The 21,963-nt window shown below is 39.9% G+C and overlaps 1 protein-coding gene and 1 pseudogene across 1 annotated transcript; one reads left to right on the forward strand and one right to left on the reverse strand.

The window, feature by feature from the left end:
- The first annotated feature begins 7,515 nt into the window (after positions 1–7,515).
- GJB7 (gap junction protein beta 7) lies at positions 7,516–21,599 on the forward strand. The gene is made up of 2 exons (XM_037843449.1): positions 7,516–7,543; positions 19,476–21,599. The coding sequence occupies exon 2, from the start codon at positions 19,502–19,504 to the stop codon at positions 20,306–20,308; it is 807 nt and encodes a 268-aa protein (XP_037699377.1). The 5' UTR covers positions 7,516–7,543; positions 19,476–19,501; the 3' UTR covers positions 20,309–21,599.
- Positions 13,637–14,456, reverse strand: LOC119539729 (annotated as a pseudogene).
- Positions 21,600–21,963: the final 364 nt, after the last annotated feature.

The raw sequence follows: 21,963 nt of genomic DNA on the forward strand, positions 1-21,963 counted from the left end.
TATCAGTGACCACTTAAGCAAAAAAGGAGTGTTGAATATTGGGTGCACCTGAACGAGTTGCCCTTCTTTCAGGGATCTTGGTCCCTGAAGCCCTGGTTACTTTGGTGGCTCTCTGATGCCCTCAAACAATTTTGTATTTTTTTTTCATTATATCCAACTTTTCTGGTTTTTCTCAGCTAAAGGATTTGCTACAGTTAATCTGTCATAACCAAAAGGAGAAGGCCCCCTTTATTCCTTTTGATTCTGTCTTGGCTCTAGCCAGCACCTATTCTCAAAGATCAGAATAGTTTTGCTTACTTGGAGTTGATCAAAACCTCCTTAATTTTGATGGCAAGGTTGTCCCCTTTATCTCTTCCGCTTGCCCAAGACTACCCTTTCTCTGGAGGATCTTCATAAGAAAAGTAAAGGATCTTCACACACAAAAATGGCCCCACATCCTAGTGTCAGTTGAACTGTTGCCACAAAATTCTCAAGTCCTTAAACCCAGTGTCTTTGATTGTCTCCCAGCCCTGCCTGTCCAGGAGGATTGAGGAGCACCCTTCACTCAGTGCTCATCCCACTAGAAACTCTTTCCAAATTACACTGTAATCATTTGTGTAAGCCTGGATATGTTTCCATCTTCCACAAGACAGAGTTCCTTAAGGAATGTTTCTTCTCTGCATACTCTTCAATTGTCTCTTCATAGGACAATAACTTTGTTAAATTTTCTATAGAGCAAAACAAAGATAATTCAGCCATTTCTCTAGCATGGGCATTCAAAATTTGCTTTAAATTATTAGTGATTTAGAATACTATTTTTTTCTGATTACTTTCTAGTAATAGCATATACATTGGTATTGTTGTCAATTTGGGAAAATCTCCATCAAGTTTCTTCGTGTTTGGAAGAATTTTCGACAGAATGAAATCTGCCCAGATACATTTTAAATCTTGTTTCCCTTCCATAACCCACATTCTTCTGGCATCACGTGTCATTGGACACATTCAAATCCCAATGAGACCTCAGTCCCTGCACCTTTGGTTGTGACATTGAGTGGCTCAGCACAATGCACAGTAGAACCCTTCTCAGAAGCCATCCGTTCCTACCCCAGAACACCTAAGAATAACAACTCTAAACAGAAGTGTATGTCAACATCACAAGTATATCTCACTAAAGCAAAACTAAATCCAAATCAACTTTCCCTTAGCTGGATCCTCAAAATCCCCATGACCTCTCCAACCCTGACAAGTGCAGAAGTGTAATGAAAGAGAAATTGGAGTAGAAAGAGGCAGCAGTCTTGACTGATTGTAGTTAAAATATCTTATACTTGTAAATTTTACGAAATTATGTGACTAATGAGAACACACTGCTAGGACCCCTCCCAATGGAAGATCTCTATGCAGGAAAGAGGTCTTGACGCATAAATTTCACTAGCTTCAGGGTAAACTCTCCTTGTATTAAATATTATTAAAGATCCCCCTCTCCCCTCAAAAGAAAAAGCTTCCAAAGAGAGCTAATTTAGAATTTGAACTCTGAATAATCATAGAACATGCAAGGAGAGTTCTGTTCTTGCCCTTTATATAAAGTCACATACATGATCTTGGAGAGATGCATGCTGATCGATCTCCATCACCTAACAGTCTCATTTCAGTAGGACTTGCAGAGGGGAGGAGAAAGAGAGCCATAATTATTCTCCAATTTCTTCTCTATTTCTCTCCAAGTCTCCAGTCCAATATACTGCTCCTAGCTCCTTTTCTCACTCGCAAAGTCCCCAAAGGAGAAAAGAGTAAAGGCATTCTGAAATACATTATCCTGCTGGAATGAAATATAAAACCTAACTGCCCTTTCCCCTTCTCTCTCCCTCCCTCTCCCCCTCTCTCCTCTCTCCTTCCCCCCACCCCCACACACCATGGAATACTCTTTAATCCCTCTTCTTTCTCTCAAACACCTGGTGTTAGGCCATTATGCATGCTAGATTTGTCTCTATTTAGCTGTTCCAACAGGCTCCGTCATTCAGGGTGTGGTTAAGAAGCACTGGCTCCAGATGCCATGGTCTTAATCCTCTGGGCAACCATCTGCAGGTTGCACACACAGTTAACTGTGTTTATTATACTACAAGGAGCAAAATGTAAACATACTTGGGCATTAAGCTGAGAAGGAGGGTTGGATGGCTATTTTATGTCCGTGTTTACCTCATAGAACACCATCTGCTGAGCTGTTATGGCAACATGCAGACAGGTGTAAACCACAGACCTTAAACCCTGAAGGGGGATTCAAAGAGCATGCTTCTTCTCTTCTGAAGATCCCCTCCCCCCCCATTCTCCCTCTCTCTCTCTGTCACATACACACACTTACATACACTCACACACACACTCTCACAAATACCTAAGGTACTTTTTAGGTTTTGGTTTGGAGTTTGGTTCAGTTTTTTAGTTTAGTCATGTACTGGAGGGAGTATTTGACCTAATTATTTCATCTTCTGTAAACTGTATTAGTATTTTCACCCATATGTCCCATTGGAATAACCAATGACCTGAAGAAATAGACTGAAGAAAAATTCCCCCTACCTTTAGCCTTTTGAGATCCCCTTTCATCCAGGAATCTCAAATTGCTTTATTATTCACTATTTTGCCTTTTCAACCTGAAATTGAGCTAACATTTATCAAATGCCTATTATATGTCAGACGTTGTACCTGATACTTTCACATTGTTGCCAGATAATTAGAGCTAACAATGCCAGCACATAATGAAGTTGCATTTGTAATAAGTCTATTCCAACCACCCTGGAGGAGGAGATCCGTATGTATTTATTTATGTTTCATATGATTAATCTCTAGGTTACATTTCAGGTATAAGGACTGATACAGATTTTCCACTAAGAAAGAGGATTTTGTCACCTATGTTTACTTTCTATCTAAAATTTAATGACTAAAACAGTATTCTTTGGGGGATGATTAAATTAAGAACTGTTCATTTGGCAAAAATTGGTAGAAGAGAGATAAATTTTTTGTTTGTTCTCCCAGACCTGCATTAACATCTATATGCATATAAAGCCATTCACAGTACTGTTCTTTTAGCAAATTAAAATAATAAGGAAACAGAAAAAGAAAAGCCTATGTTTATCTATCACACAATTGTAATAATTGTTGTACTCTATACAGGGTGAACGTATCAGTTGGATCTAAATGTTTTCTGCTACTGCACACTTACTGTTTTCTTAGGCAAACATCCAGAAATTGCAGAGGAGTGAAATATGGCCCTTTATTTATGACCCAACAACAAGAAATACTAACTAGAGCTAGAGGCACATGCATCCATCATCTTAGAGCCCTGTCAAACCCTGAAAATTTGAGAGTGGTGGCTAAATTGATATTATGTAAATTCCTTTTTCTTAGAAAAAATAAGATGTCAACATTTCTTGGACATGGAAATTGCTCAGAAAATATTTGATGCTCTAAGTTTAAATATTGAAAATGCAAGTCCTTCCAGTTACCTGGGAGGAGACATGGTGACCAATGGGTCCTGCGGCTGGGTCTGCTGTCAGTTAGCCTCGGGGCTGGGGAAGCCCCTTCACGCTGCTGGGTCATCAGAAAGTGCTGATGCTGTAGCTAAAATCAAGGAGACAAGGCTCATGCTTCCATTTCAAAAAGACAGAAAACTTGTTTCAGATATAAAAGTGGTACTAATGTGTGACCATTCCTAAGGCCCTCAGATATTCTGTACCCATGGAATATTTTTCCCGGATCCTTTTCTATATCAATCAGATTTTGGATTAACCACTTAGGGCACCAGAATAAGAAGCAGCAGCTCAAGGCACAGGGTCAACCTATTCTTACCAGAACTCGAAGACTTAGAAGTACTTGTCCCCGGACAGACTTAATATCACAAATGTCAGTCATTATTAAGTAATGTTTGTTATGTTCCTGGAGTTGCTCTCGATGCTACAAATCTCCTCTAAGCTCCTGGTGTAACTGAGACTTGCTGTGTTAGAAAGAGATGGGTGCTTCCTTCTTCGTGTAAGCAACTTACGTTCCCAAATTGTGCGGAAAAGGAATTATTTTGAGATGTAAAGGCAAGTCCTCTCCATATGTGCTATTTTGCCTAGCTCAACAGATAGTTGTCTTGTTTTTTTCAAGGATATGCCCACTTCTTTTATTTCTTCTGCCATTTTTTGACAGGAAATCTCACAACCAAGGTAAATGATCTTTTCAGTAGACAAAGACAATGACAGCTACTATTTGTTGAGTGGATATGATTTCACAGAACACTGTGAATTAGGGGATGCTTTTCCCATTTTGCAGACAAAGGAAACAGAGGCTCAGAGAAGTGAAGCATCTCAATTTCACAAAGTTAATTAAGAAGTAGGTCCAGGATCCAACCCCAGTTTGTCTGAACTCAGTGTGTGGGATTGCAACTTTTGCAAAATGAAAACAAAAAAGTCTTGAAAGAGAAATGACATCAAATTCTGATAAATAACTCCCTTAGACCCTGCCACTCAAGGCCTTGCCTTGGGCTGAACACCTCCAGTATTCTAAACCTTCCTCCCGTGACATGTTTAGAGATGCTGTCATCACCCTGGTCACTGTCCTCTAGACCGACTTGAGTTTGTCAAAGTCCCTGCTAAGGCCAGAGCAAAGCACAGTGCTTCAACTGCATCTAACCAGAGCAGAAAAGACCAGAACTCTAACCTTCCTTGGCAGGGACACTATGCTGAGAAATAATAAAGGCCAAGTTCAGGGCACAGTGCTGTGTGCGTTCTGGTTCCCATTGCCTGGTAGCGCTTCTGCTTTCATCACTGCACCCAATTATGTTGTTAACCCTTACAATCTTGATTGTGTTCTTCTCATACAGTGTCTACATTCAACACAACTCTGTGGTCTTTCTTACCAGAGTGATCACAAGGATGGATCTCGCTGCAGCCCCCACGCTTGTGCCATTCATTCAGGGGGGCACATGGGATGTTTGAGGCTTCCGGCTTATACTGCCTCCATCTGCTTTGGGCTGTGCTCTTTCTGATCATCCTGCAGGGCCACATTCTCATGTTGAAGAGGCAGCTATTACAATCCAAATCTAAAAGGAGCAGAGAAGAACAAGTTTTCCAATATTCATTCCATCCTTTCTCCAGGTCTGTCTTTTAATTTCTCCCCACTTAGCTTTCTGACTTCAAGAGGATGTCATTTCTACTGTAATACTTCACTCTTTTTTGCAGGCTTTATGTTTGTTTTCCCAAACTAAAAATGGAGGTAGGAGGAGTAAGTTTCTTTGTCAAAAGTATAGAAAACCGGGAGTGTAATTGGGAAGGTGTTAGGTTCAGCAGAGTTGCCGTCTCCGGAACACACCATGTTTGTGTCTCTTGTTCCCCAATGACTCACCTCCTCATATCCCACCGTTTCTATACAGCCCCTCCTGGTTGCCCCCTGCCCCTGGCAACTCTCTGCCTCCCCACCCCACCCCACTCCACCACTTCTGTGGAAGACAGTGTAAGAACTCTGAGGACAGAGATCTTTGTCTAGAAAATGACACCTCTGCAAACTGGATCAGTGAATGTTACTTTTGTGTGGACTGGTGCTGACCTTACTGGAAGGCTGGAATCCTCTGAATCACAGGTACCTGGGGTTGGTAAGGCCCCCCTCAAGGTTGTCCTAACAAACTATCTCAGCCCACCTGTTCCTAGCAAAGGTGCCTCAGTACAAACAGGTAACGTTTCAAGGACATGGATGATGTTTGGTAAATGGTAATTATAAACAAAGGAGTGAAAACTGTGAGGGGTGTACTATTCCAAAGACAAGGCTTTGGGGTCTGACCATGATGGAAAGACTTTGGGAACTGGAGGAAAATCCTGGGACCCTGGGATCTCTGTAAAGAACAAAACTAAATAAAGCATGAGTTGCTTCACTGTATATGGAGAAAATTTGGTTAGAAGTACTGTAACCCTCCAGTACTATAAGGAAAATCAATGTGTCTTCAAAATAAACTGCACTCTTGTTTGAATTTTGGATTAAATATGTGGAGACATTTTAAAGGTCATGAACAGCAAGAGCAGTAAGAGAGAACCTGCACTGAAACTCACATGGTCTTTGGATGTGGATGTCACAGTGTGAAAGAAAAAGCTTGAGGCTTTGTCTCCATCCCCAGCCCCCACCCCACCCCCCCTTTTTTTTATTGTGGAACATAACATATTTACATAGATGTGATAAGTGTCCAAGTGCAATTCAACAAGTAGTTAGCAAATTTTAAAGAATGTTATGGGTTACAGTTCCACAGTTTTAGCCATTTGTCCATTGTGAACCATAACATGCATATGCAAAAAGGTGACAACCTTCAAAGCACAATTCAACAAGTAGCTAACCAGCAAATTTCCAAGAAAATTATGGGTTACAGCACCATGGCCCCAGTCATTTCCCCATTGTGAAATAAAGTATATATACAAAAAGGTATAACTTTCAAATTACAATTTAACAAGTAGCTACATAGCAAATTTCAAAGAATTCCGTGGGCCACAGTTCCACCACCCCAGCTCCTTTCCTCCAGCCATTTTAACATCCCAGCAACCCAGAAAAAGATGATTACATAGAAATTCAGTATTCATAATCCTTTGTTAAATTTTCTCTTGTCTGTTGTTACCCCTTCCTCTAGTTTAATCACTTTAATCACCTCTAGTTTAATCACCCAGCCCTTTTCTATACTTTCTATGCTGGTTCCGGGATCTGAGGCAGGTCACTGCTCTGCAGTTCTGTTTTCTCATCTCTGAAATGAAAGCATTAAATTACATGACATATAAAATTATTTCCAACTGTAAAATTCTGTTTCTAAGCCATTCTCATTCTCATGCCTAGAAATGGTTCCATAAAAAGACAAAGAAAGGAACTTTAAATACGACCCCCCATCCATCCCCACTCCACCCCCTCTCTCTTTCTCATCTCTTTGTTATGTACATAGAAAATGACTGCTATCTGTGATTATCTGGTACCAGTTTGGGAAAGTGATTTTTACTTTTCACTGTAGTATCTACACGAGTGAAAAGTTATCACAAAAACTTTACCTTTTTATCTGAAAATTAAGTTAAAATAAACTCATCAGAGATAGATTGAGTTTAATTGTTCTTTTGTCTTTTTCTTTTTTCTTTTTTTCCCCTGGTAAATAGCTTTTGATAAAATAGTCTTAGGAAATCATTTAAAGAGATGAAACACTCTCCCACATTATTCTAGCTTCTTGGTGTAAGTGACGACAAAGCTTTATAAAAAGGAATATTCAATGAACGGCATGTATGTGAGTGGCTTTGCATTCTTTTTTCCAGTTTCAGTTCTCTTATAACATATTATAAACAGCAGCAGAGACACAAGACTTCTCATCTATGTTAAAAGCCAAAACAAAAGATCAGGTTACACCTGTTTGGCTTACACTACCTTGGAAACCACTAGACTCCATTTTCCTGGGCTTAGAGCACCAGCTCCCTTTCAGAGAAATAGCAGAGTCAACACATGATTTTTTTTTTTTTTTTTTTTTTTTTTAGTGGACTGAGCAAAATACTGGATCTCATCTTTATCTCCATATCTGTGTTAAGAGGTAAGTTAAGCTTATCTCTCTCATGGGAGAATTTGTTTATTTCTTAGAATAACCTCAAAGAAATCATCTTTCCAAAACGTTTCTGAATGATTACAAACCTTGACATACTACTATTCGGTTTTGTGTCCCATCACAATGCCTTTGTGAATAAGCTGTCACTAAGTAAAACTGCCCATTTGGAAAGTTTGATGGACTTGAGGGCTTTCGTATGCTGGGGCCAAGTCAGAACACCTGGCCTGGGTACAGAGTGTGTGAGCTGAAGTGAATGAGTGGGATGATGGGGACACAGGGGAACAGCCCAGGACCCTTCAGCAACCCTCGCTGTGTGGCTTGAGGACAACCTTAGCACTATTCCTAATTGGAGAAACTAAAAAAATGGCAATGCTTTTATTCACACAGGAAATTAAAATACCTTGCCAGAAGTTTATCTGTATATTTGTGCATCTGTGTGGGTACTGCCCTCTATTCAGTGTTTCTCATGGAACAATAATTAATTTTTAAAATTATACTGTTATTTACATGTATAACATCTAAACCTAGATATAAAATCCTTAGGCTTATAGTTCTCATGCAACTGTTTTTACAAAAGAAAAATCAAATATCACCAAGTCAATGAAATTAAAATTACTAAGTTTAGTGGACAAAAGATGTTTTGCTGAAATGAGATGGATACTCATTAAGAGAATCAGATACCGACTGCAGAAGCCCAGGTTCTTTGGTATGGGGCCTGCCTGGGCTACCACTAGCTGGGTGATGCCTTGTTTGTCCACTCATCTCCATTCAAACCCTTCTTCAGGCTGCACAACTTCATTTGGCTTTTTGCTCGAACCTAATTCATCATATGTTGTTTCTCATAGGGCCAGATAGTTGCAACTTGGTTCCAGTATGATTTTAAACATGATGTAAAGGGTCAAAGAATAAATATTTTAGCCTTTGCCAGCCATACCATCTCTCTCATCTTCTCAACTCTGCTGTTATTGGGTGAAAGCAGCCATAGACAATAGTAAATGAATGCGTGTAACTGTGTGCCTCCAAAAACCTTTATTTACAAAACAGGTGGTAGGCTGGATTTGGCCTGAGGGCTATGCCATTTGCCAAACCCTGGTAAATATTAGCACGGAATCCTGTGGTGGTCCTTGGTTATGAGCGGTTGGTCATTGGCATAGTTGTTTTGTTTTTAACATCATAGAAACAATAATACACACATAAACTTCTCATAGACCCATGAGAATAAGTCTACATACCCTTAACAGACCAAAGATTTCAGGTTGAGAAAAACTGCTTTGGGACTTTCCAAATGAGCCCTCTTTAAAAATGAAAATGCTTTATATTCAAACAGGGAGTTAAGGGCAGGGCGGGGGGAGGCACTGTGCTACAGCAGTGGCCAGTGGTCCATGAGAGGAAACTTTCCTTCAGGGTTGGAAGATTTGCGTGTGAGTTAGGACAGTGAATTACAGATGGACCACAGAACCCAGTGCTCTGTGGGGAGCTGGAGACCAGCCATTTAAGACCTGGGATCTGCTGCCAGCTTTTCTCCTGACTTATTGGTAGTCTTTGTAGAGTCTCCTAGCTCTCTGGGGTTCAGATTCTTCATCAGTAAATTGAGGTTCATACGTACCATGACAGAGGATGGAGGCGAGGGTTAGAGGAGATGCTGTGTGCTTCAGAAATGGTCTAGTGCTATCCAAGGTCAGGCATTATTACTAAGAAGTGAAAGGAGCTGGGTATGGAGGTTGATGGGTTTTTCAGGCCTTGTCACTAGTGGCCTGCGAGGCAATTGGAAATCCAGTGCCACTTGAACGCAAATTTTAAAACTGTTTTTTGGTAGCTGCAGAGCAGCTCTCCGGCTCCTGGCAGTGCTAGGGCTTCTTGGACAGTGTTCGTTGCCACTCAAAGGACTGAAAGTGCACTTGGTAGGGACAGCCTTCCCACTCCGAGGCCAGCTTGCTTGCCGTTGCCTGACCCACACCCAAGAGAAGCCTCCTGTGTGGGGAGGGAAGTTGGTATCATGCCCGCTGCTCATCCTGCAGTAAGAGAGGGACTGGCTGGCTATTCAGCAGGGGTCTGAACAGTGCCGCTACAGTCAGGGCTGGTGCTCAGTTCTGAAGGTTCAGAGGCTCAGGTTTATAGTTTATACAGAGTTGAATCTACTCCAACGGATTTATCCCCATTAACCAAGCCCAGCGGAGCCTGATTTATAAAGCAGATGCCGGGAGGAATTCAGCTCTCCAGTGACTGAAATTCTTGCATCTGATGTCAGGAGAACTTCCTTGCACACTTTAAGGAATCTGAGGAAGAAAATTATTACTCAGAAGGTTGCTTGGCAAACTGGAGTAATAAGAACAAGATAACTGTAAAGGATGTTTAATCCAGGTTGCAGAAAAGTCACATGAATTAACTATTGTTGCCCCATATTGGTGGTTGTGACTCATTTTCTGAACCTAAAAATCTCCACACGTTCTCAAACCAGCTTTGACAACAGCTTAATATGTTTGTAATAAGGGTTGTCTCAGAAAATTCAGGTTCCTTAGTTGCAGGGGAGTGTTTGGGTATTTTATATCTGCACACCAGAGAGCCTTTTCCCTACGTATAGCACTATGCAGATATGTAGTTTCTCTTCACCTATGCTTCACAAAGACCCCTATGCTTTTGTTAATCCTTGTGGCCTTGCCGTCATGCTAGTCACAAGACCACACAGTGGATTAGTTCCTGTTTCTTCACTTACTATCCACTTTACTCTGATTCCTCTGATTGTTATGATGGGATTTTACACTTCCCAGGTTACCCCAGGATACCTTACAGATGCTCTCTTTGTTGATTTCTTCTACAAATGGCCTATCTTACCCCATGATAAGCTTTACTTAATTTCACACTTGAAGGAGGTGTTCATCTCCAGATTCTGAGGTACCTAATTATAGCCTAGACATGCTCTCACTCCATGATGTCATATTTTATGGATGCCTGTTATTTTATTCTTTTTTTTTCCCTCCAGCCTATTGGGCTATGGTCTATTTTTCTTCTTCTTTTTACAAACAGATGATTGGATTCTTAATATCTCTTGATGAGTTAGCAGAATCTTGGAGAAGCTGGTAGGAACTTTTTGGCTGAGTTTTTGAAGGAACTTCAAATCTTTACTGGTTTCATGATAAAAATGATATTTAGATTATTTAGAATTTATTTTTATGCTGGGTGCTATCCTAAGTGCTTCAGTTGAACTTACTTCCGTTTTTTCTTAGATACACTAATCCATGTTCTTTCTAAGAGAGTGGAATTTGATGTATATAGACATATTTCCTCTAAATTGTCATTTGATTGTGACTCCTGGACATGCAGTGTGCAAGGAATAGTTATTTAAAGCTTACCTTCTTCTCCTCCAAAGTCCTCATTCTGAGAATTATATCGGTATCTGCTGTGATGAGGAGGATGAAAACAATTAAGCCCCCCATAGTACATGTGACCTGCATCCACACATAAGACACAACATTATTTTAAATAAAATTATGAAATATTTGAATAAACAGTGATGCTAATAATGAAAACTACCTTTGCTCTAAGTTCACCCTTTAAATTGAGTAAATTTAATGAACAGATATTTCCTAGCCATCAATATTATCAGATATGACAGCAGAGAAAAATGAAAATCACATGTTTTGATGTCTCATCTTTTAGGTGAATTCTCTTAGTGTGGTCAGTTAGGGAGAGCTAAGGTCCTTGAAAACTCTGAATGATTTATTCTATGACAAAGAACAAAGACATGAGAGACTGAATATTTCACCTGAGATTCAGCTTTGCTGCTTCTTTAATAAATTTAGTTAATAAATATTCCCTAAAGAGCTACTTTATATTAAGCACTTTGGAGGATGCAAAAACAAATAGAAAAATATGTTCTCCAATTCTAAGCAAAATATGAGCTCCTGTGAGGGGAAAAACATAAATGAGAATATTTAAGATGCTACATCATCAAGTGCTGAAATACATGCTAACATGTAAAGACTATAGAATCTGGGGAGGGAAAAATCCCAGTTGGGAAGGCTACAAGGTGGAGGTAGAGCGCAAGGCAGAGAGAAGGAGGAGCGGCATGAGCAACTGCATGGAAATAAGGACAATGGATGAGTTTGAGATGGGAGCAATGGGAGTGGGTGGAGAGGGAAGGAGGAACCATCTGGACAAAGTGGGTGTTGGTGAAAGTCAGTAGACATAGTGTGTAAGATCATGCAGGACCCTGAATATCAAAGTGAGAATTTGAGAGAACATAAGGTGAGAACTTATCCCAATAGTATTATAGGACCCATAGTCCATTCCCAAGCAGAGGAATAAATAACATGATGAAAACAGTGTTTTAATCCAGCAGCCGAGGGCAGAATGGATCAGGAAGGAGCCTGAGGACCACTGTCCGCTTGCTTTCCTTGCAGAGAGAAGGCAGGGTGGGCTTGATCTCAGGTCCAGTCAGGAGTTAAGAGGATGGGAGGACCTCAGAACAGGCATGCTGAGTTTAATGGAGAATGAAATGACCTTTAATTCAAGTGGAGAGCAGAGCGGCTGAAGTATAAGGGGAAGAATGATTGAGGTTACAAGTGTTTCTGAGGAAGTTTCTGAGTCCTAGAGAGGCCATCTCCCCATTCAATGCTGAATTTTTCACTGCTATTTAGGCACTGGGTGTGCAAGAGTGAGAAGTCCAGGCCCTTTCTTGGGTTGCCAGATAAAATACAGATTTCTCAGTTAAATTTGCATTTCAGATAAGCAATTTTTGATTATAAGTAACCCCAAAGTTGCCTGGCATACTTACATTACCTTATTATTTATCTGAAGTTCAAATTAACTGGGTATCCTATATTTTTATTTGCTAAATCTGGCAGCCTTATGTATTACAAATTATAAGTGACATAAAGGAAAAGAAGCCACTCTCGTGGGCAAGAATACCAAGGAAGACCTAAGTTAGACTGGCGGGACCAGGGAAACCCTCTCTGTGACAGGTGAAGAGGGGCAAGTGCTTTATACACAGGGGGAAAAGACCTGACGTAGGGCCTAAAGGAGGAACTGAAAGAAGGGAATGTGCCCAGAATTCAGACTACTTGGAGATGTGCTAGAAAAGTTGGAGAGACAGCCAGGCACACCAGCATATGGGCCTTTGTAGCCCAGGTAGGTATTTGCCCTCTTTCCCCTCTTCCCCCTTCCCCGCCTTTAAATATAATTAGAAGCCATGGTAGGGTTTTAAGCAGAGAAGTGACGTTATATAATCTCCATTTTAGATGTTAATCTGGTTATGAAATGGAGAATAGGTTGCAGGGGCCAAGAATGAGAAAAGGGGAGATAGTTAGGAAGCAATTATGATGTACCGGGAAGGAGACGAGGGTGGTGGAGTGCAGATGGAGAGAGTGAAAAGTTTGGGGATAAACTCAAAGGTAGAAACTTTGGATATGCATAAAGATAAGATGTGGGGGTTAGGACAGAGAGAAAGGTGAAGAACAACTTCTAAGTTTCTGGATTCAACACTTGGGCAGGTGGTGGTACAATTTACTGAGGTAAAGGGCATTGGAGGAGGAGCAGAGGTTTTTGGGGGGTGGTGGAAGGAGGTGGAGTAACAGCAAGAGTTCACTTCTGGGCATTTTTAGTTTATGAGACGACATCCTAGTGGAGATGACAAGGATATATAATTTGGGGAGTCATTGACATGCATGTAGAGGCAAGGAACATTTAAGAGGATTCACCATAGGATTTTCCTAAATGGTTAACCTTCCAGGTTTTTTTTGATAGGCTTGGTTTATAAACATTTATTCATAAACAGCCTTCTTAAATTGTTACAAAAACCAGATACACATGAAACCAGCAATGGCCCCCTGATTTCTTGAGTTTTTTTTTTAATTAGGTTTATTTTTTCAGATTTAATTTTGTACATTCTTATTGGAAAAATAGGTACAACACAGAAAATCATGAAAAATAGGAAATCATTCAAAAAAACTCTGTTCATTGATAAGCATTGTTAATATTTTGTTGTTCTGCTTTTTACCCTTTTTCTATTCCCTATATCAACTGTTCTTAAATGTTTTCCTATATTTTAAGTAGGCTTCTTTCCTTCACCACACACACATACTTTTTTTTTTAATTTGAAAGCAATCACTGTTTATTAACTGACCAGATTATAAAAGTAATCATAGTAGACACCTTAGTTCATCCTTCTAATAAGCCTATTGATCTGGTGTTGCCTGTTGCCAGCATCTCCCCCTTCTACAAAATGGGTGGTCTTTTTCTTCATTCCCCCTCTGGGGGAAGATAATTTGAAGGGCCACAGGAAGTCATTTACTTCTTTGAAGCATTTCCCAACAGTATAGATCTCATGAATCAGGTCCTCCGTGCAGATGGTGCCATATTTACCAAGAGATGGTGCAATCAAAGAGTTATCTGTCAAGGCAATCTGCTTCTTATTGATTTTGCCATAACCACGCTTATAGATCAGTTCATTCACTGACTTCAGGTTTGGGTACCCCCATGCAATATATGGTTCCACAATCCTCACTCAGCATGTTAATTGAGGCCTTGTTGAGCTTAATAAGGGTGTCATTGAAGATTTGGCGAAGGTGAAGCAGTTGCAACACTTTTCGGACCTTTGGGCTCACGCCATTGATACCTCTGATCCTGATGACAAATGCCAATTTGGGTTTCTGCAGGTACATAGAAGTTGCCAGCTTTTCTTGCCATTCTAGCCATTCGAATCTCAGTTCTGTACATTTGCCTATATTCTTTGTGATAGTGCTTGGGTTTTTCATAGATAAGCTTCCTTCTTGCCTTTCAAAGCATCTTTTTGGGCGAACTTCTTTCTCAAGTGCTTGATCTTCAGTTTGGCAAAATTCCTTTGATTTCTCTTCAGGGTTTCTGGCACAGCCGGAACCTTCTTCTTCTCTTCGACACCCTCCATGGTTCCTGCCAGAAAAGAGCCACACACGTACTTTTGACTTAGATCAAAGGTTTAGGAAAAATTGCTACTTTCCAAAATTATTCCTGGTATTGAGAATACTGGGTATTTTATTTTCTGAAAATGTTTGATTCATCACATTTTCCAAACAAAATCCTGTTGAGGATTTTAAGAGAAAAGAAAACATAGAAGAAATGGGGCATTAGAATTGGTTGGTGGAAATGCTTAAAAAAATGGAGAAATCCTTGGAGATTGAAAAGAGGGGATAAGATAAAGGCCCTGATGAAAAACAAGGAGACAATTAGATTAAGAGATAAAAACATTGAGTTATAGAGAAGAGTTGCAAGAATAGTACCTTGAGAGCCAAGAAGTGGCAATAGCCCAAATGTCTGTCTGCTGATGAATGGATAAACAAAATATAGTCTGTCTACAAAACGGAGTATTGTCAGGCCATATAAAGCAATGAAGCAATGACATATACTCCAATATGGACCAACCTTAAAAACATTACCTTAAGTAGAAGAAGCCAGTCACACAAGACCACATGATGACTCCATTTATACGAAATGTCCAAAATAGACAAATCTATACAGAAAATAGATTAGTGGTTTCCTAGGGTTGGGGGTGGAGTGGGGAGATGGGGGGAGTGCGTGATAGCTAATGGGGATTCTTTGGAGGGGAATGATGGGAATGTTCTAAAATTGTGGTGATGGTTGCACAACTTTGTGAATTTACTAAAAATCATTGAATTGTATGCTTTAAACAGGTGAATTGTATGGAATGTGAAGTATATCTCAGTAAAGATATTACAAAAAAACCCCACTGAGCTAATGATTTCACTGCTTTCAAATGTTTTAAAGGCTATTATATTGAGATTTCTATCATCCGCCTTAAGAAGAACAGAGCTAGAGAAAAAAATGTATTTAACTGGCATATGGAAAGTCTTAAGTTTAACTCAAAGAAGAGGTTTTAAATGGCAAAATAAGTAAATAATGCTTTAATGCTAGTGAATACTGACCATGTGTCATGGGTAAATATGGGCTTTTCCCATATCGATTCATGAGAGCCTCGCAACCACCTATGACAGAGGTGCCATTGTCATCACAGATGAGCTTGGACTTGAACACTGGTAGTTCAGTGCACTGCCCAGGCTCTTTTCTACGATGCTAAACCACTGCTGTTAAAGGTAAGCTAATAAAAGGACACCCTCCTAAGAAAAGCCATTGTCTTTACATCAGCAAAGAGTATGATAATTGGATGGGCATTTATCAATCAAATGAAAATCATACTCCTGAAGCATTTGTTGGTGTCAGTCCTCTGATTCTACTCAATAACCATTTGCTTTCTTACTGCTTTTCTTTTAGCCAAACAGTCTTCATCCACTCTTACCTTTCCCTCGTGTCTAAAATGCCCATCAGGGTACTTTTCAGATGTTTTGTAGCATTACATAAATATCCTCTTGCGTAATGAGGACAAGTGCCCAGTGACATTTTGTAGGAAACATCATGCCTTCTTTTTTTTCTTTTTAATCTTTGAGGCTTTGTTTTAATAATTCATAGAGACATTAACCTTTCAGATGGATTTGAGAATCCTTTTTATTTAATACAATTTTGTTTGTGTTCTGAAAACCAAGGACATTGAAGTATTTATTCCCTGCTGAATAGAGCATTGTGTACAAGTTCTTTGTTCTCCCTGAAAACATCTCTTAACCATTATACATATTCTGGGGCCTTAGTGTGGGGGCTTGCTGCATACAGTTCCCTCCGTAAGAGAGAATTTGCTGTGCTTCGACAGGTGTGTTGTTATAACAATATCCCAATTTTCTTAATTCCCTGGCTCCCCTCACCATTATTTCCATGAAACTCTTTTATCTGAGTTTATGGAGAAAGCAAGAAGTGATTAATTTTTGTAATAGGAATTGGGACCTGAAATGGCAAGAAATTCACCTGAGAAAGCAAAAGGCAAATTAATGCATACCTTGACCTCTAGCCCATCTCTCTTTTTTTTTTTGCAGTTTTTTTATTCAATTTTATTGAGATATATTCACATACCATGCAGTCATACAAAGCATACATTCAGTTGTTCACAGTACCATTATATAGTTGTGCATTCATCACCAAAATTAATTTTTGAACATTTTCATTACCACACACACAAAAATAATAAGAATAAAAATTAAAGTGAAAAAGAACAATTAAAGTAAAAACAACACTGGGTGCCATTTTTTTTTTTTTTTTTACTCCCATTTTCCTACTCATCCATCTATACACTGGACAAAGGGGAGTGTGATCCACATGGCTTTCCCAATCGCATTGTCACCCCTCATAAGCTACATTTTTATACAATTGTCTTCAAGATTCAAGGGTTCTGGGTTGTAGTTTGATAGTTTCAGGTATTTACTGTTAGCTATTCCAATTCATTAGAACCTAAAAAGGGTTATCTATACTGTGCGTAAGAGTGCCCACCAGAATGACCTCTCAGCTCCTTGTGGTCTCTCTCTGCCACTAAAGCTTATTTCGTTTCCTTTCACATCCCCCTTTTGGTCAAGAAGATGTTCTCCATCCCATGGTGCTGGGTCTAGATTCCTCCCCAGGTGTCATATTCCACGTTGCCAGGGAGATTCACTCCCCTGGGTGTCAGATCCCATGTAGTGGGGATGGCAGTGATTTCACCTGCCATGCTGTCTTAGCTAGAGAGAGAGGGCCACATCTGAGCAACAAAGAGGCATTTGGGAGGAGACTCTTGCACAATTATAGGCAGGCCTTTTGATTAAAATAGCCAGTTTAGAGCGGTAGCTCTCAACCTAGTGAGAGTTTACTACCCCCACCCCGACCCCCCCAACCTCTGGGGCATTTGGCAATGTCTGGAGACATTCTTGGTTGTCGCAACTGGAGGGCTCTATTGGTATCTAGTGGGTAGAGGTCAGGGATGCTGCCATACATCATACAATGCACAGGGCAGCCCTCCCCACCCCCTTAACAAACAATTATCCAGCCCAAAATGTCAATAGTATTGCTGTTGAGAATCCCCGTTTTAGAGTAGCAGAAATTGGGTATGAAAAGTGCCCTGCATCTTACTTTGTGACCTTGGGAGAGTGGTTCATTTCTCAGAGTCTACTTTCTCATTGAAAACAAGATAACCACTACCATAAAACAACAACAACAAAACACTTATATTTCCCAGGTGATTGAGAGAGACCAACACAAGAACACTGAACCGAGTGCTCAGAGTGCTGAGCATATGATGGGCGCAACAAACAAAAAACAGGGCCCATCCCAGGAGTTCAATCATAAGACAAGGGGAAGCAGTCAGTGCCAGAAAGATATTGTCATGAAATGAAATAGACGGTTCCCCAGTTTCCTGTCAGTTTTTTTTGTTTGTTTGTTTTGTTTTTTTGTGTGTGTTTTTTTTTTAGGGAAAAGAGCAAAAGAGATGGCGAGAGAGGCAAGCATTGAGGATATACTGGGAAGGGAGTGGAAGAGATGATGAAACAGGAAATAGAAATTAGTGTGTGGGTTGTTCAGGTGAGACTGATTTCAGCAGTGACTTGGAGGTGAATCTGAGAGATACTTAGGAATAAACAAAAGAACTTGGAGAGCAATTTAAAAAGGATTATGAGAGAAGAGTCCAGCATGAATACAAGTTCCCTTTGTTGTGATACCATTCAACATGACAAGGAAATAAAGGGCAGGGAAATAAATTAATTCAGCTGTAGACAAATAAAGTTTGAGATGCCTGTGAAACATTTAGGTGATAACCAAGAGGCCATTAGCTATGGAGATCTTTGGAGGAAGCAAATATTTGGGAGTCAGAAACCTGTAGGTGGTAATTGAATCCATGGGAATGAGTGAGATTTTTCCAGGGAGAGAATGTGGAGTAAGAAAAGAGCAGAGGACAGAACTTTAAGAGCTGGACAAAGAAAACCAAGACAGCACAACCAGAGGAGTAGAATAACAGAAGTCAAGACTGAATGCATTTCAAGAACACAAGCACATGCATCAGCGTCAAATTAATTTTCTGTTAATTTTTAACAGAAAAATTAAATGGTATCAGAAGTGTCCAGAAGATTTTGTAGTTGAGTAGTAATGCTGACTTTAGCAAGAAAAGTTCAGTGCAATTGTGAGTAAAAAAACTAGACTCAGTGAGTTGAGGAGTAAATGTTAAGGAAACAGAAACGAGATAAAGGAAGATAGAATGGTTGTCAGAAAGAGAAGCAGTGAAGATTTCCTCCCACTAAAGATACACACTTAAACATATTTATATGCTGAGAGGAAGGAGACAATGGAGATTAAAGACACAAAATACACAACAGGAAAATGGATAGATGAAGGATGAGATACAGAGTTGGATGATTATTTTTGAGGTAAACTGGGTAAAGAAGGAAAGTTGGGCATGGATGACAGTAAGTCTGGCAAGATGAGTGAGCATGAATTTGAGGAAGTTCACATGGGCAATCCTCATGTTTTAAAATCAATTTGTAGGCAGAGTATGGGAATAGGGACTAAAAAGCAGGTGGGGAAGAACCCTTTAAGGGTTGGAGAGGGGCATTATCAAGATCGAGTAGAGACTACAACTTCAAGAAGCTGGCATGTGAAAGACATTGCAACTTACCAGGGTCATCTTGGAATTCATATCTAATTCCTTCCACACCAGCAGCAGAACTCATCCACCTTTAGAGTGAAGCAATAAACCAGAAGAATTTTGCCAACGACAGAACTGTTTGAGAAAATGGAGTAGCGCGCGCGCGCGTGCGTGTGTGTGTGTGTGTGTGTGTGTGGAAGTGGGGGTGGGGTGGGGGTGGTGACCACCCAAATACTAAATTAAAGTGGGCATGGAATAAATTATTTTCATGGACCAGTTGTGTCATATCTTTACATGAAAGCAAGCATTTCCTATGGGCTTCTTAGAAAGCATTTGACATCCAGAGTTAATAATGCATACATTGGAGTTTATCTTTCCTATAATGCCTCAAGATAGTAGAATAGAATGAATGAATCACAATGAAATTCTTTTCTTTTGCAGAGTTTTGCTGCCTTTGAGTCTAAGTCATGAGTTGGATGTTCCTCAGAGACCTCCTAAGTGGAGTAAATAAATACTCAACTGGGATTGGGCGAATTTGGCTGGCTGTCGTGTTCATCTTCCGTTTGCTGGTCTACATGGTGGCAGCAGAACATGTGTGGAAAGATGAGCAGAAAGAGTTTGAGTGCAACATTAGACAGCCTGGTTGTGAAAATGTGTGTTTTGACTACTTTTTCCCCATCTCTCAGGTCAGACTTTGGGCCTTACAGCTGATCATGGTCTCCACACCTTCACTTCTGGTGGTCCTACACGTAGCCTATCGCGAGGGTAGAGAGAAAAGGCACAGAAAGAAACTCTATGTCAGCCCAGGTACAATGGATGGGGGCCTGTGGTACACTTACCTTATCAGCCTCATTGTTAAAACCGGTTTTGAAATGGGTTTCCTAGTTTTATTTTACAAGATGTATGATGGCTTTAGTGTTCCCTACCTTGTGAAGTGTGATTTGAAGCCTTGCCCCAACACTGTGGACTGCTTCATCTCCAAACCCACTGAGAAAACCATCTTCATCCTCTTCTTGGTCATTACCTCATGCCTGTGCATTGTGTTAAATGTCATTGAATTGAACTTTTTGGTTCTCAAGTGCTTTATAAAGTGCTGTCCCCAACAATACTCTAAAAAACTCAAGTCTTCAGTGTATGAGTGCCACAATCTCCGATACATTGAATGTGGTGAGACAGGGGCCCCTCCTCTACTCCAGAAGCACAATTCAGATTTGATTAAAAGCACACACCAGCAACCTGAAGCAAAGCTACTTTATGACACACGAGAGGGCTAAACAAAGAAAACCAAGATCCCTCCAAGGAAGACCTAGCTGGGCTGGAAAACTAATTATTTGGGTAGAATTAAAAAACTGCAATATACTCTCAGTTGTGAACACTAGACAGAAGTCTTATTGTTTCACTGTAGGTTTATCCATTATGTGTATATATAAGTTGTTTTTGAATAGTTGATGGTAAAGTAGCCTAAAGAAATACAACCAACATCATTCTTTTAAGTGCTTAGATGTCTCAACTGGAAAATATAAAAAGTGATATGTCTGACAAATGTAACAGCCTCTAAACTGCAGTGAAGATACTGGCAATCTTTCCAAAGTGGACGTCAGGGCTCCCACTCACTCATTCCTACTCACTCTTTGTGGAAAAAATTATGGGGCAGGGTGGATAGCAGCTAATCAAGGGCACATCCAAAGAGCAGGCCCAGTCTGGGGAAAGGGCCACAGAGCTGGGTACTCTTGGGAGTTTAGTTAACCCAGGCTATGAGTGAAATAGAGGAGAGGGAAAAAAGGCATCATTTTAGAAATGTCCATGTACAGATATTACTGGGAGATATCCCATTTAAGCCTGAACCGGCAGACATCTAACGGTTTCTCTAGAGTCATGAGGGGAGGCAGGACCCAAAGAAAGAAATATGTTGGTAGGAGAGGAGACCCCAGAAAAATAATTTGCCCACTTGATAATTACTTTAAACTTCTCTCTAGCCATAAGTAGCCATAAGAAAATTGAAATAACTTTGTAATTTCCAGATTGCTGGGCCTTTTTATGATCAGGAATTCACAATGTACTAAACAATATGTCACAGTTTGCCTACAATTTCCTAGTACATCTCTCTCCAGGGAAGATATTAATACATGCACTAAGCTGTTACACTGGTGCAGAAAAATGTAGAATGAAAGTTATGTTTCTTATCACTTGTATGGAAAACTATAGCTTTCTTTTACTTTTAGATTTAAAAAAAATGTACAGGTATATTCTCTTTGGGTTTAATGCTCTAATACAGATACATTTCTCCAGAATAAAAATGAAGTGATTTTGCAGTGCTATGTGGTTATCATTGATATCTTTACTTGGCATCACTGTGTATGATTATTTTGTGAAACAAAACTTGTTCCCACAATTTCAGAATGGGATTTGCAACACTACTTGGCAAAGATAACTCAGAACTCATTCTTTTCCACAGGGAATTTCTCAATGAAAAGTCAGTGCATAAAAATGTAATTTAAACTAAAAACTCAATTATGTCATGTCTTCCATGTCCCATGCTCTTTATAATAAAATGTCTCATTACAATTCATGCATAATGGAGATTATTTGGGTCATTATGTGGTCTACAGACCATGTTACCAACAGTGGTCATAATCTCTGTCTTCAAAACTGTGTTCTGGATAACAGTAGGGTGAACTTTGTGGTTTCACATTTCTTCAATTTATATCACAGATCTCTGATGGCCTTATGAGCCTATAACCATGTACTTCACCATGTGGCATGAAAATATCTTGTCTCCACAAATGCAGGAAATCATTGAAGGACCTATGTAAAAAAACTTTTTTTTTTTTTTTTTTTGACAATGATAAGTGGTTAAAGATGTTTAAGGTTTTTGAGGCCCTGATCATGGCACAGAATCTAGAAAAGAAGGTTTTAATGGGCAGAACTG

This window comes from Choloepus didactylus, chromosome 7 (genome assembly GCF_015220235.1).
Source record: "Choloepus didactylus isolate mChoDid1 chromosome 7, mChoDid1.pri, whole genome shotgun sequence".
Lineage (NCBI taxonomy): Eukaryota > Metazoa > Chordata > Mammalia > Pilosa > Megalonychidae > Choloepus > Choloepus didactylus.

What these genes read in the sequence shown, in the direction of transcription:
- GJB7 (XM_037843449.1), top strand. Translation starts at nt 19,502, where the DNA reads ATGAGTTGGATGTTCCTCAGAGACCTCCTAAGTGGAGTAAATAAATAC.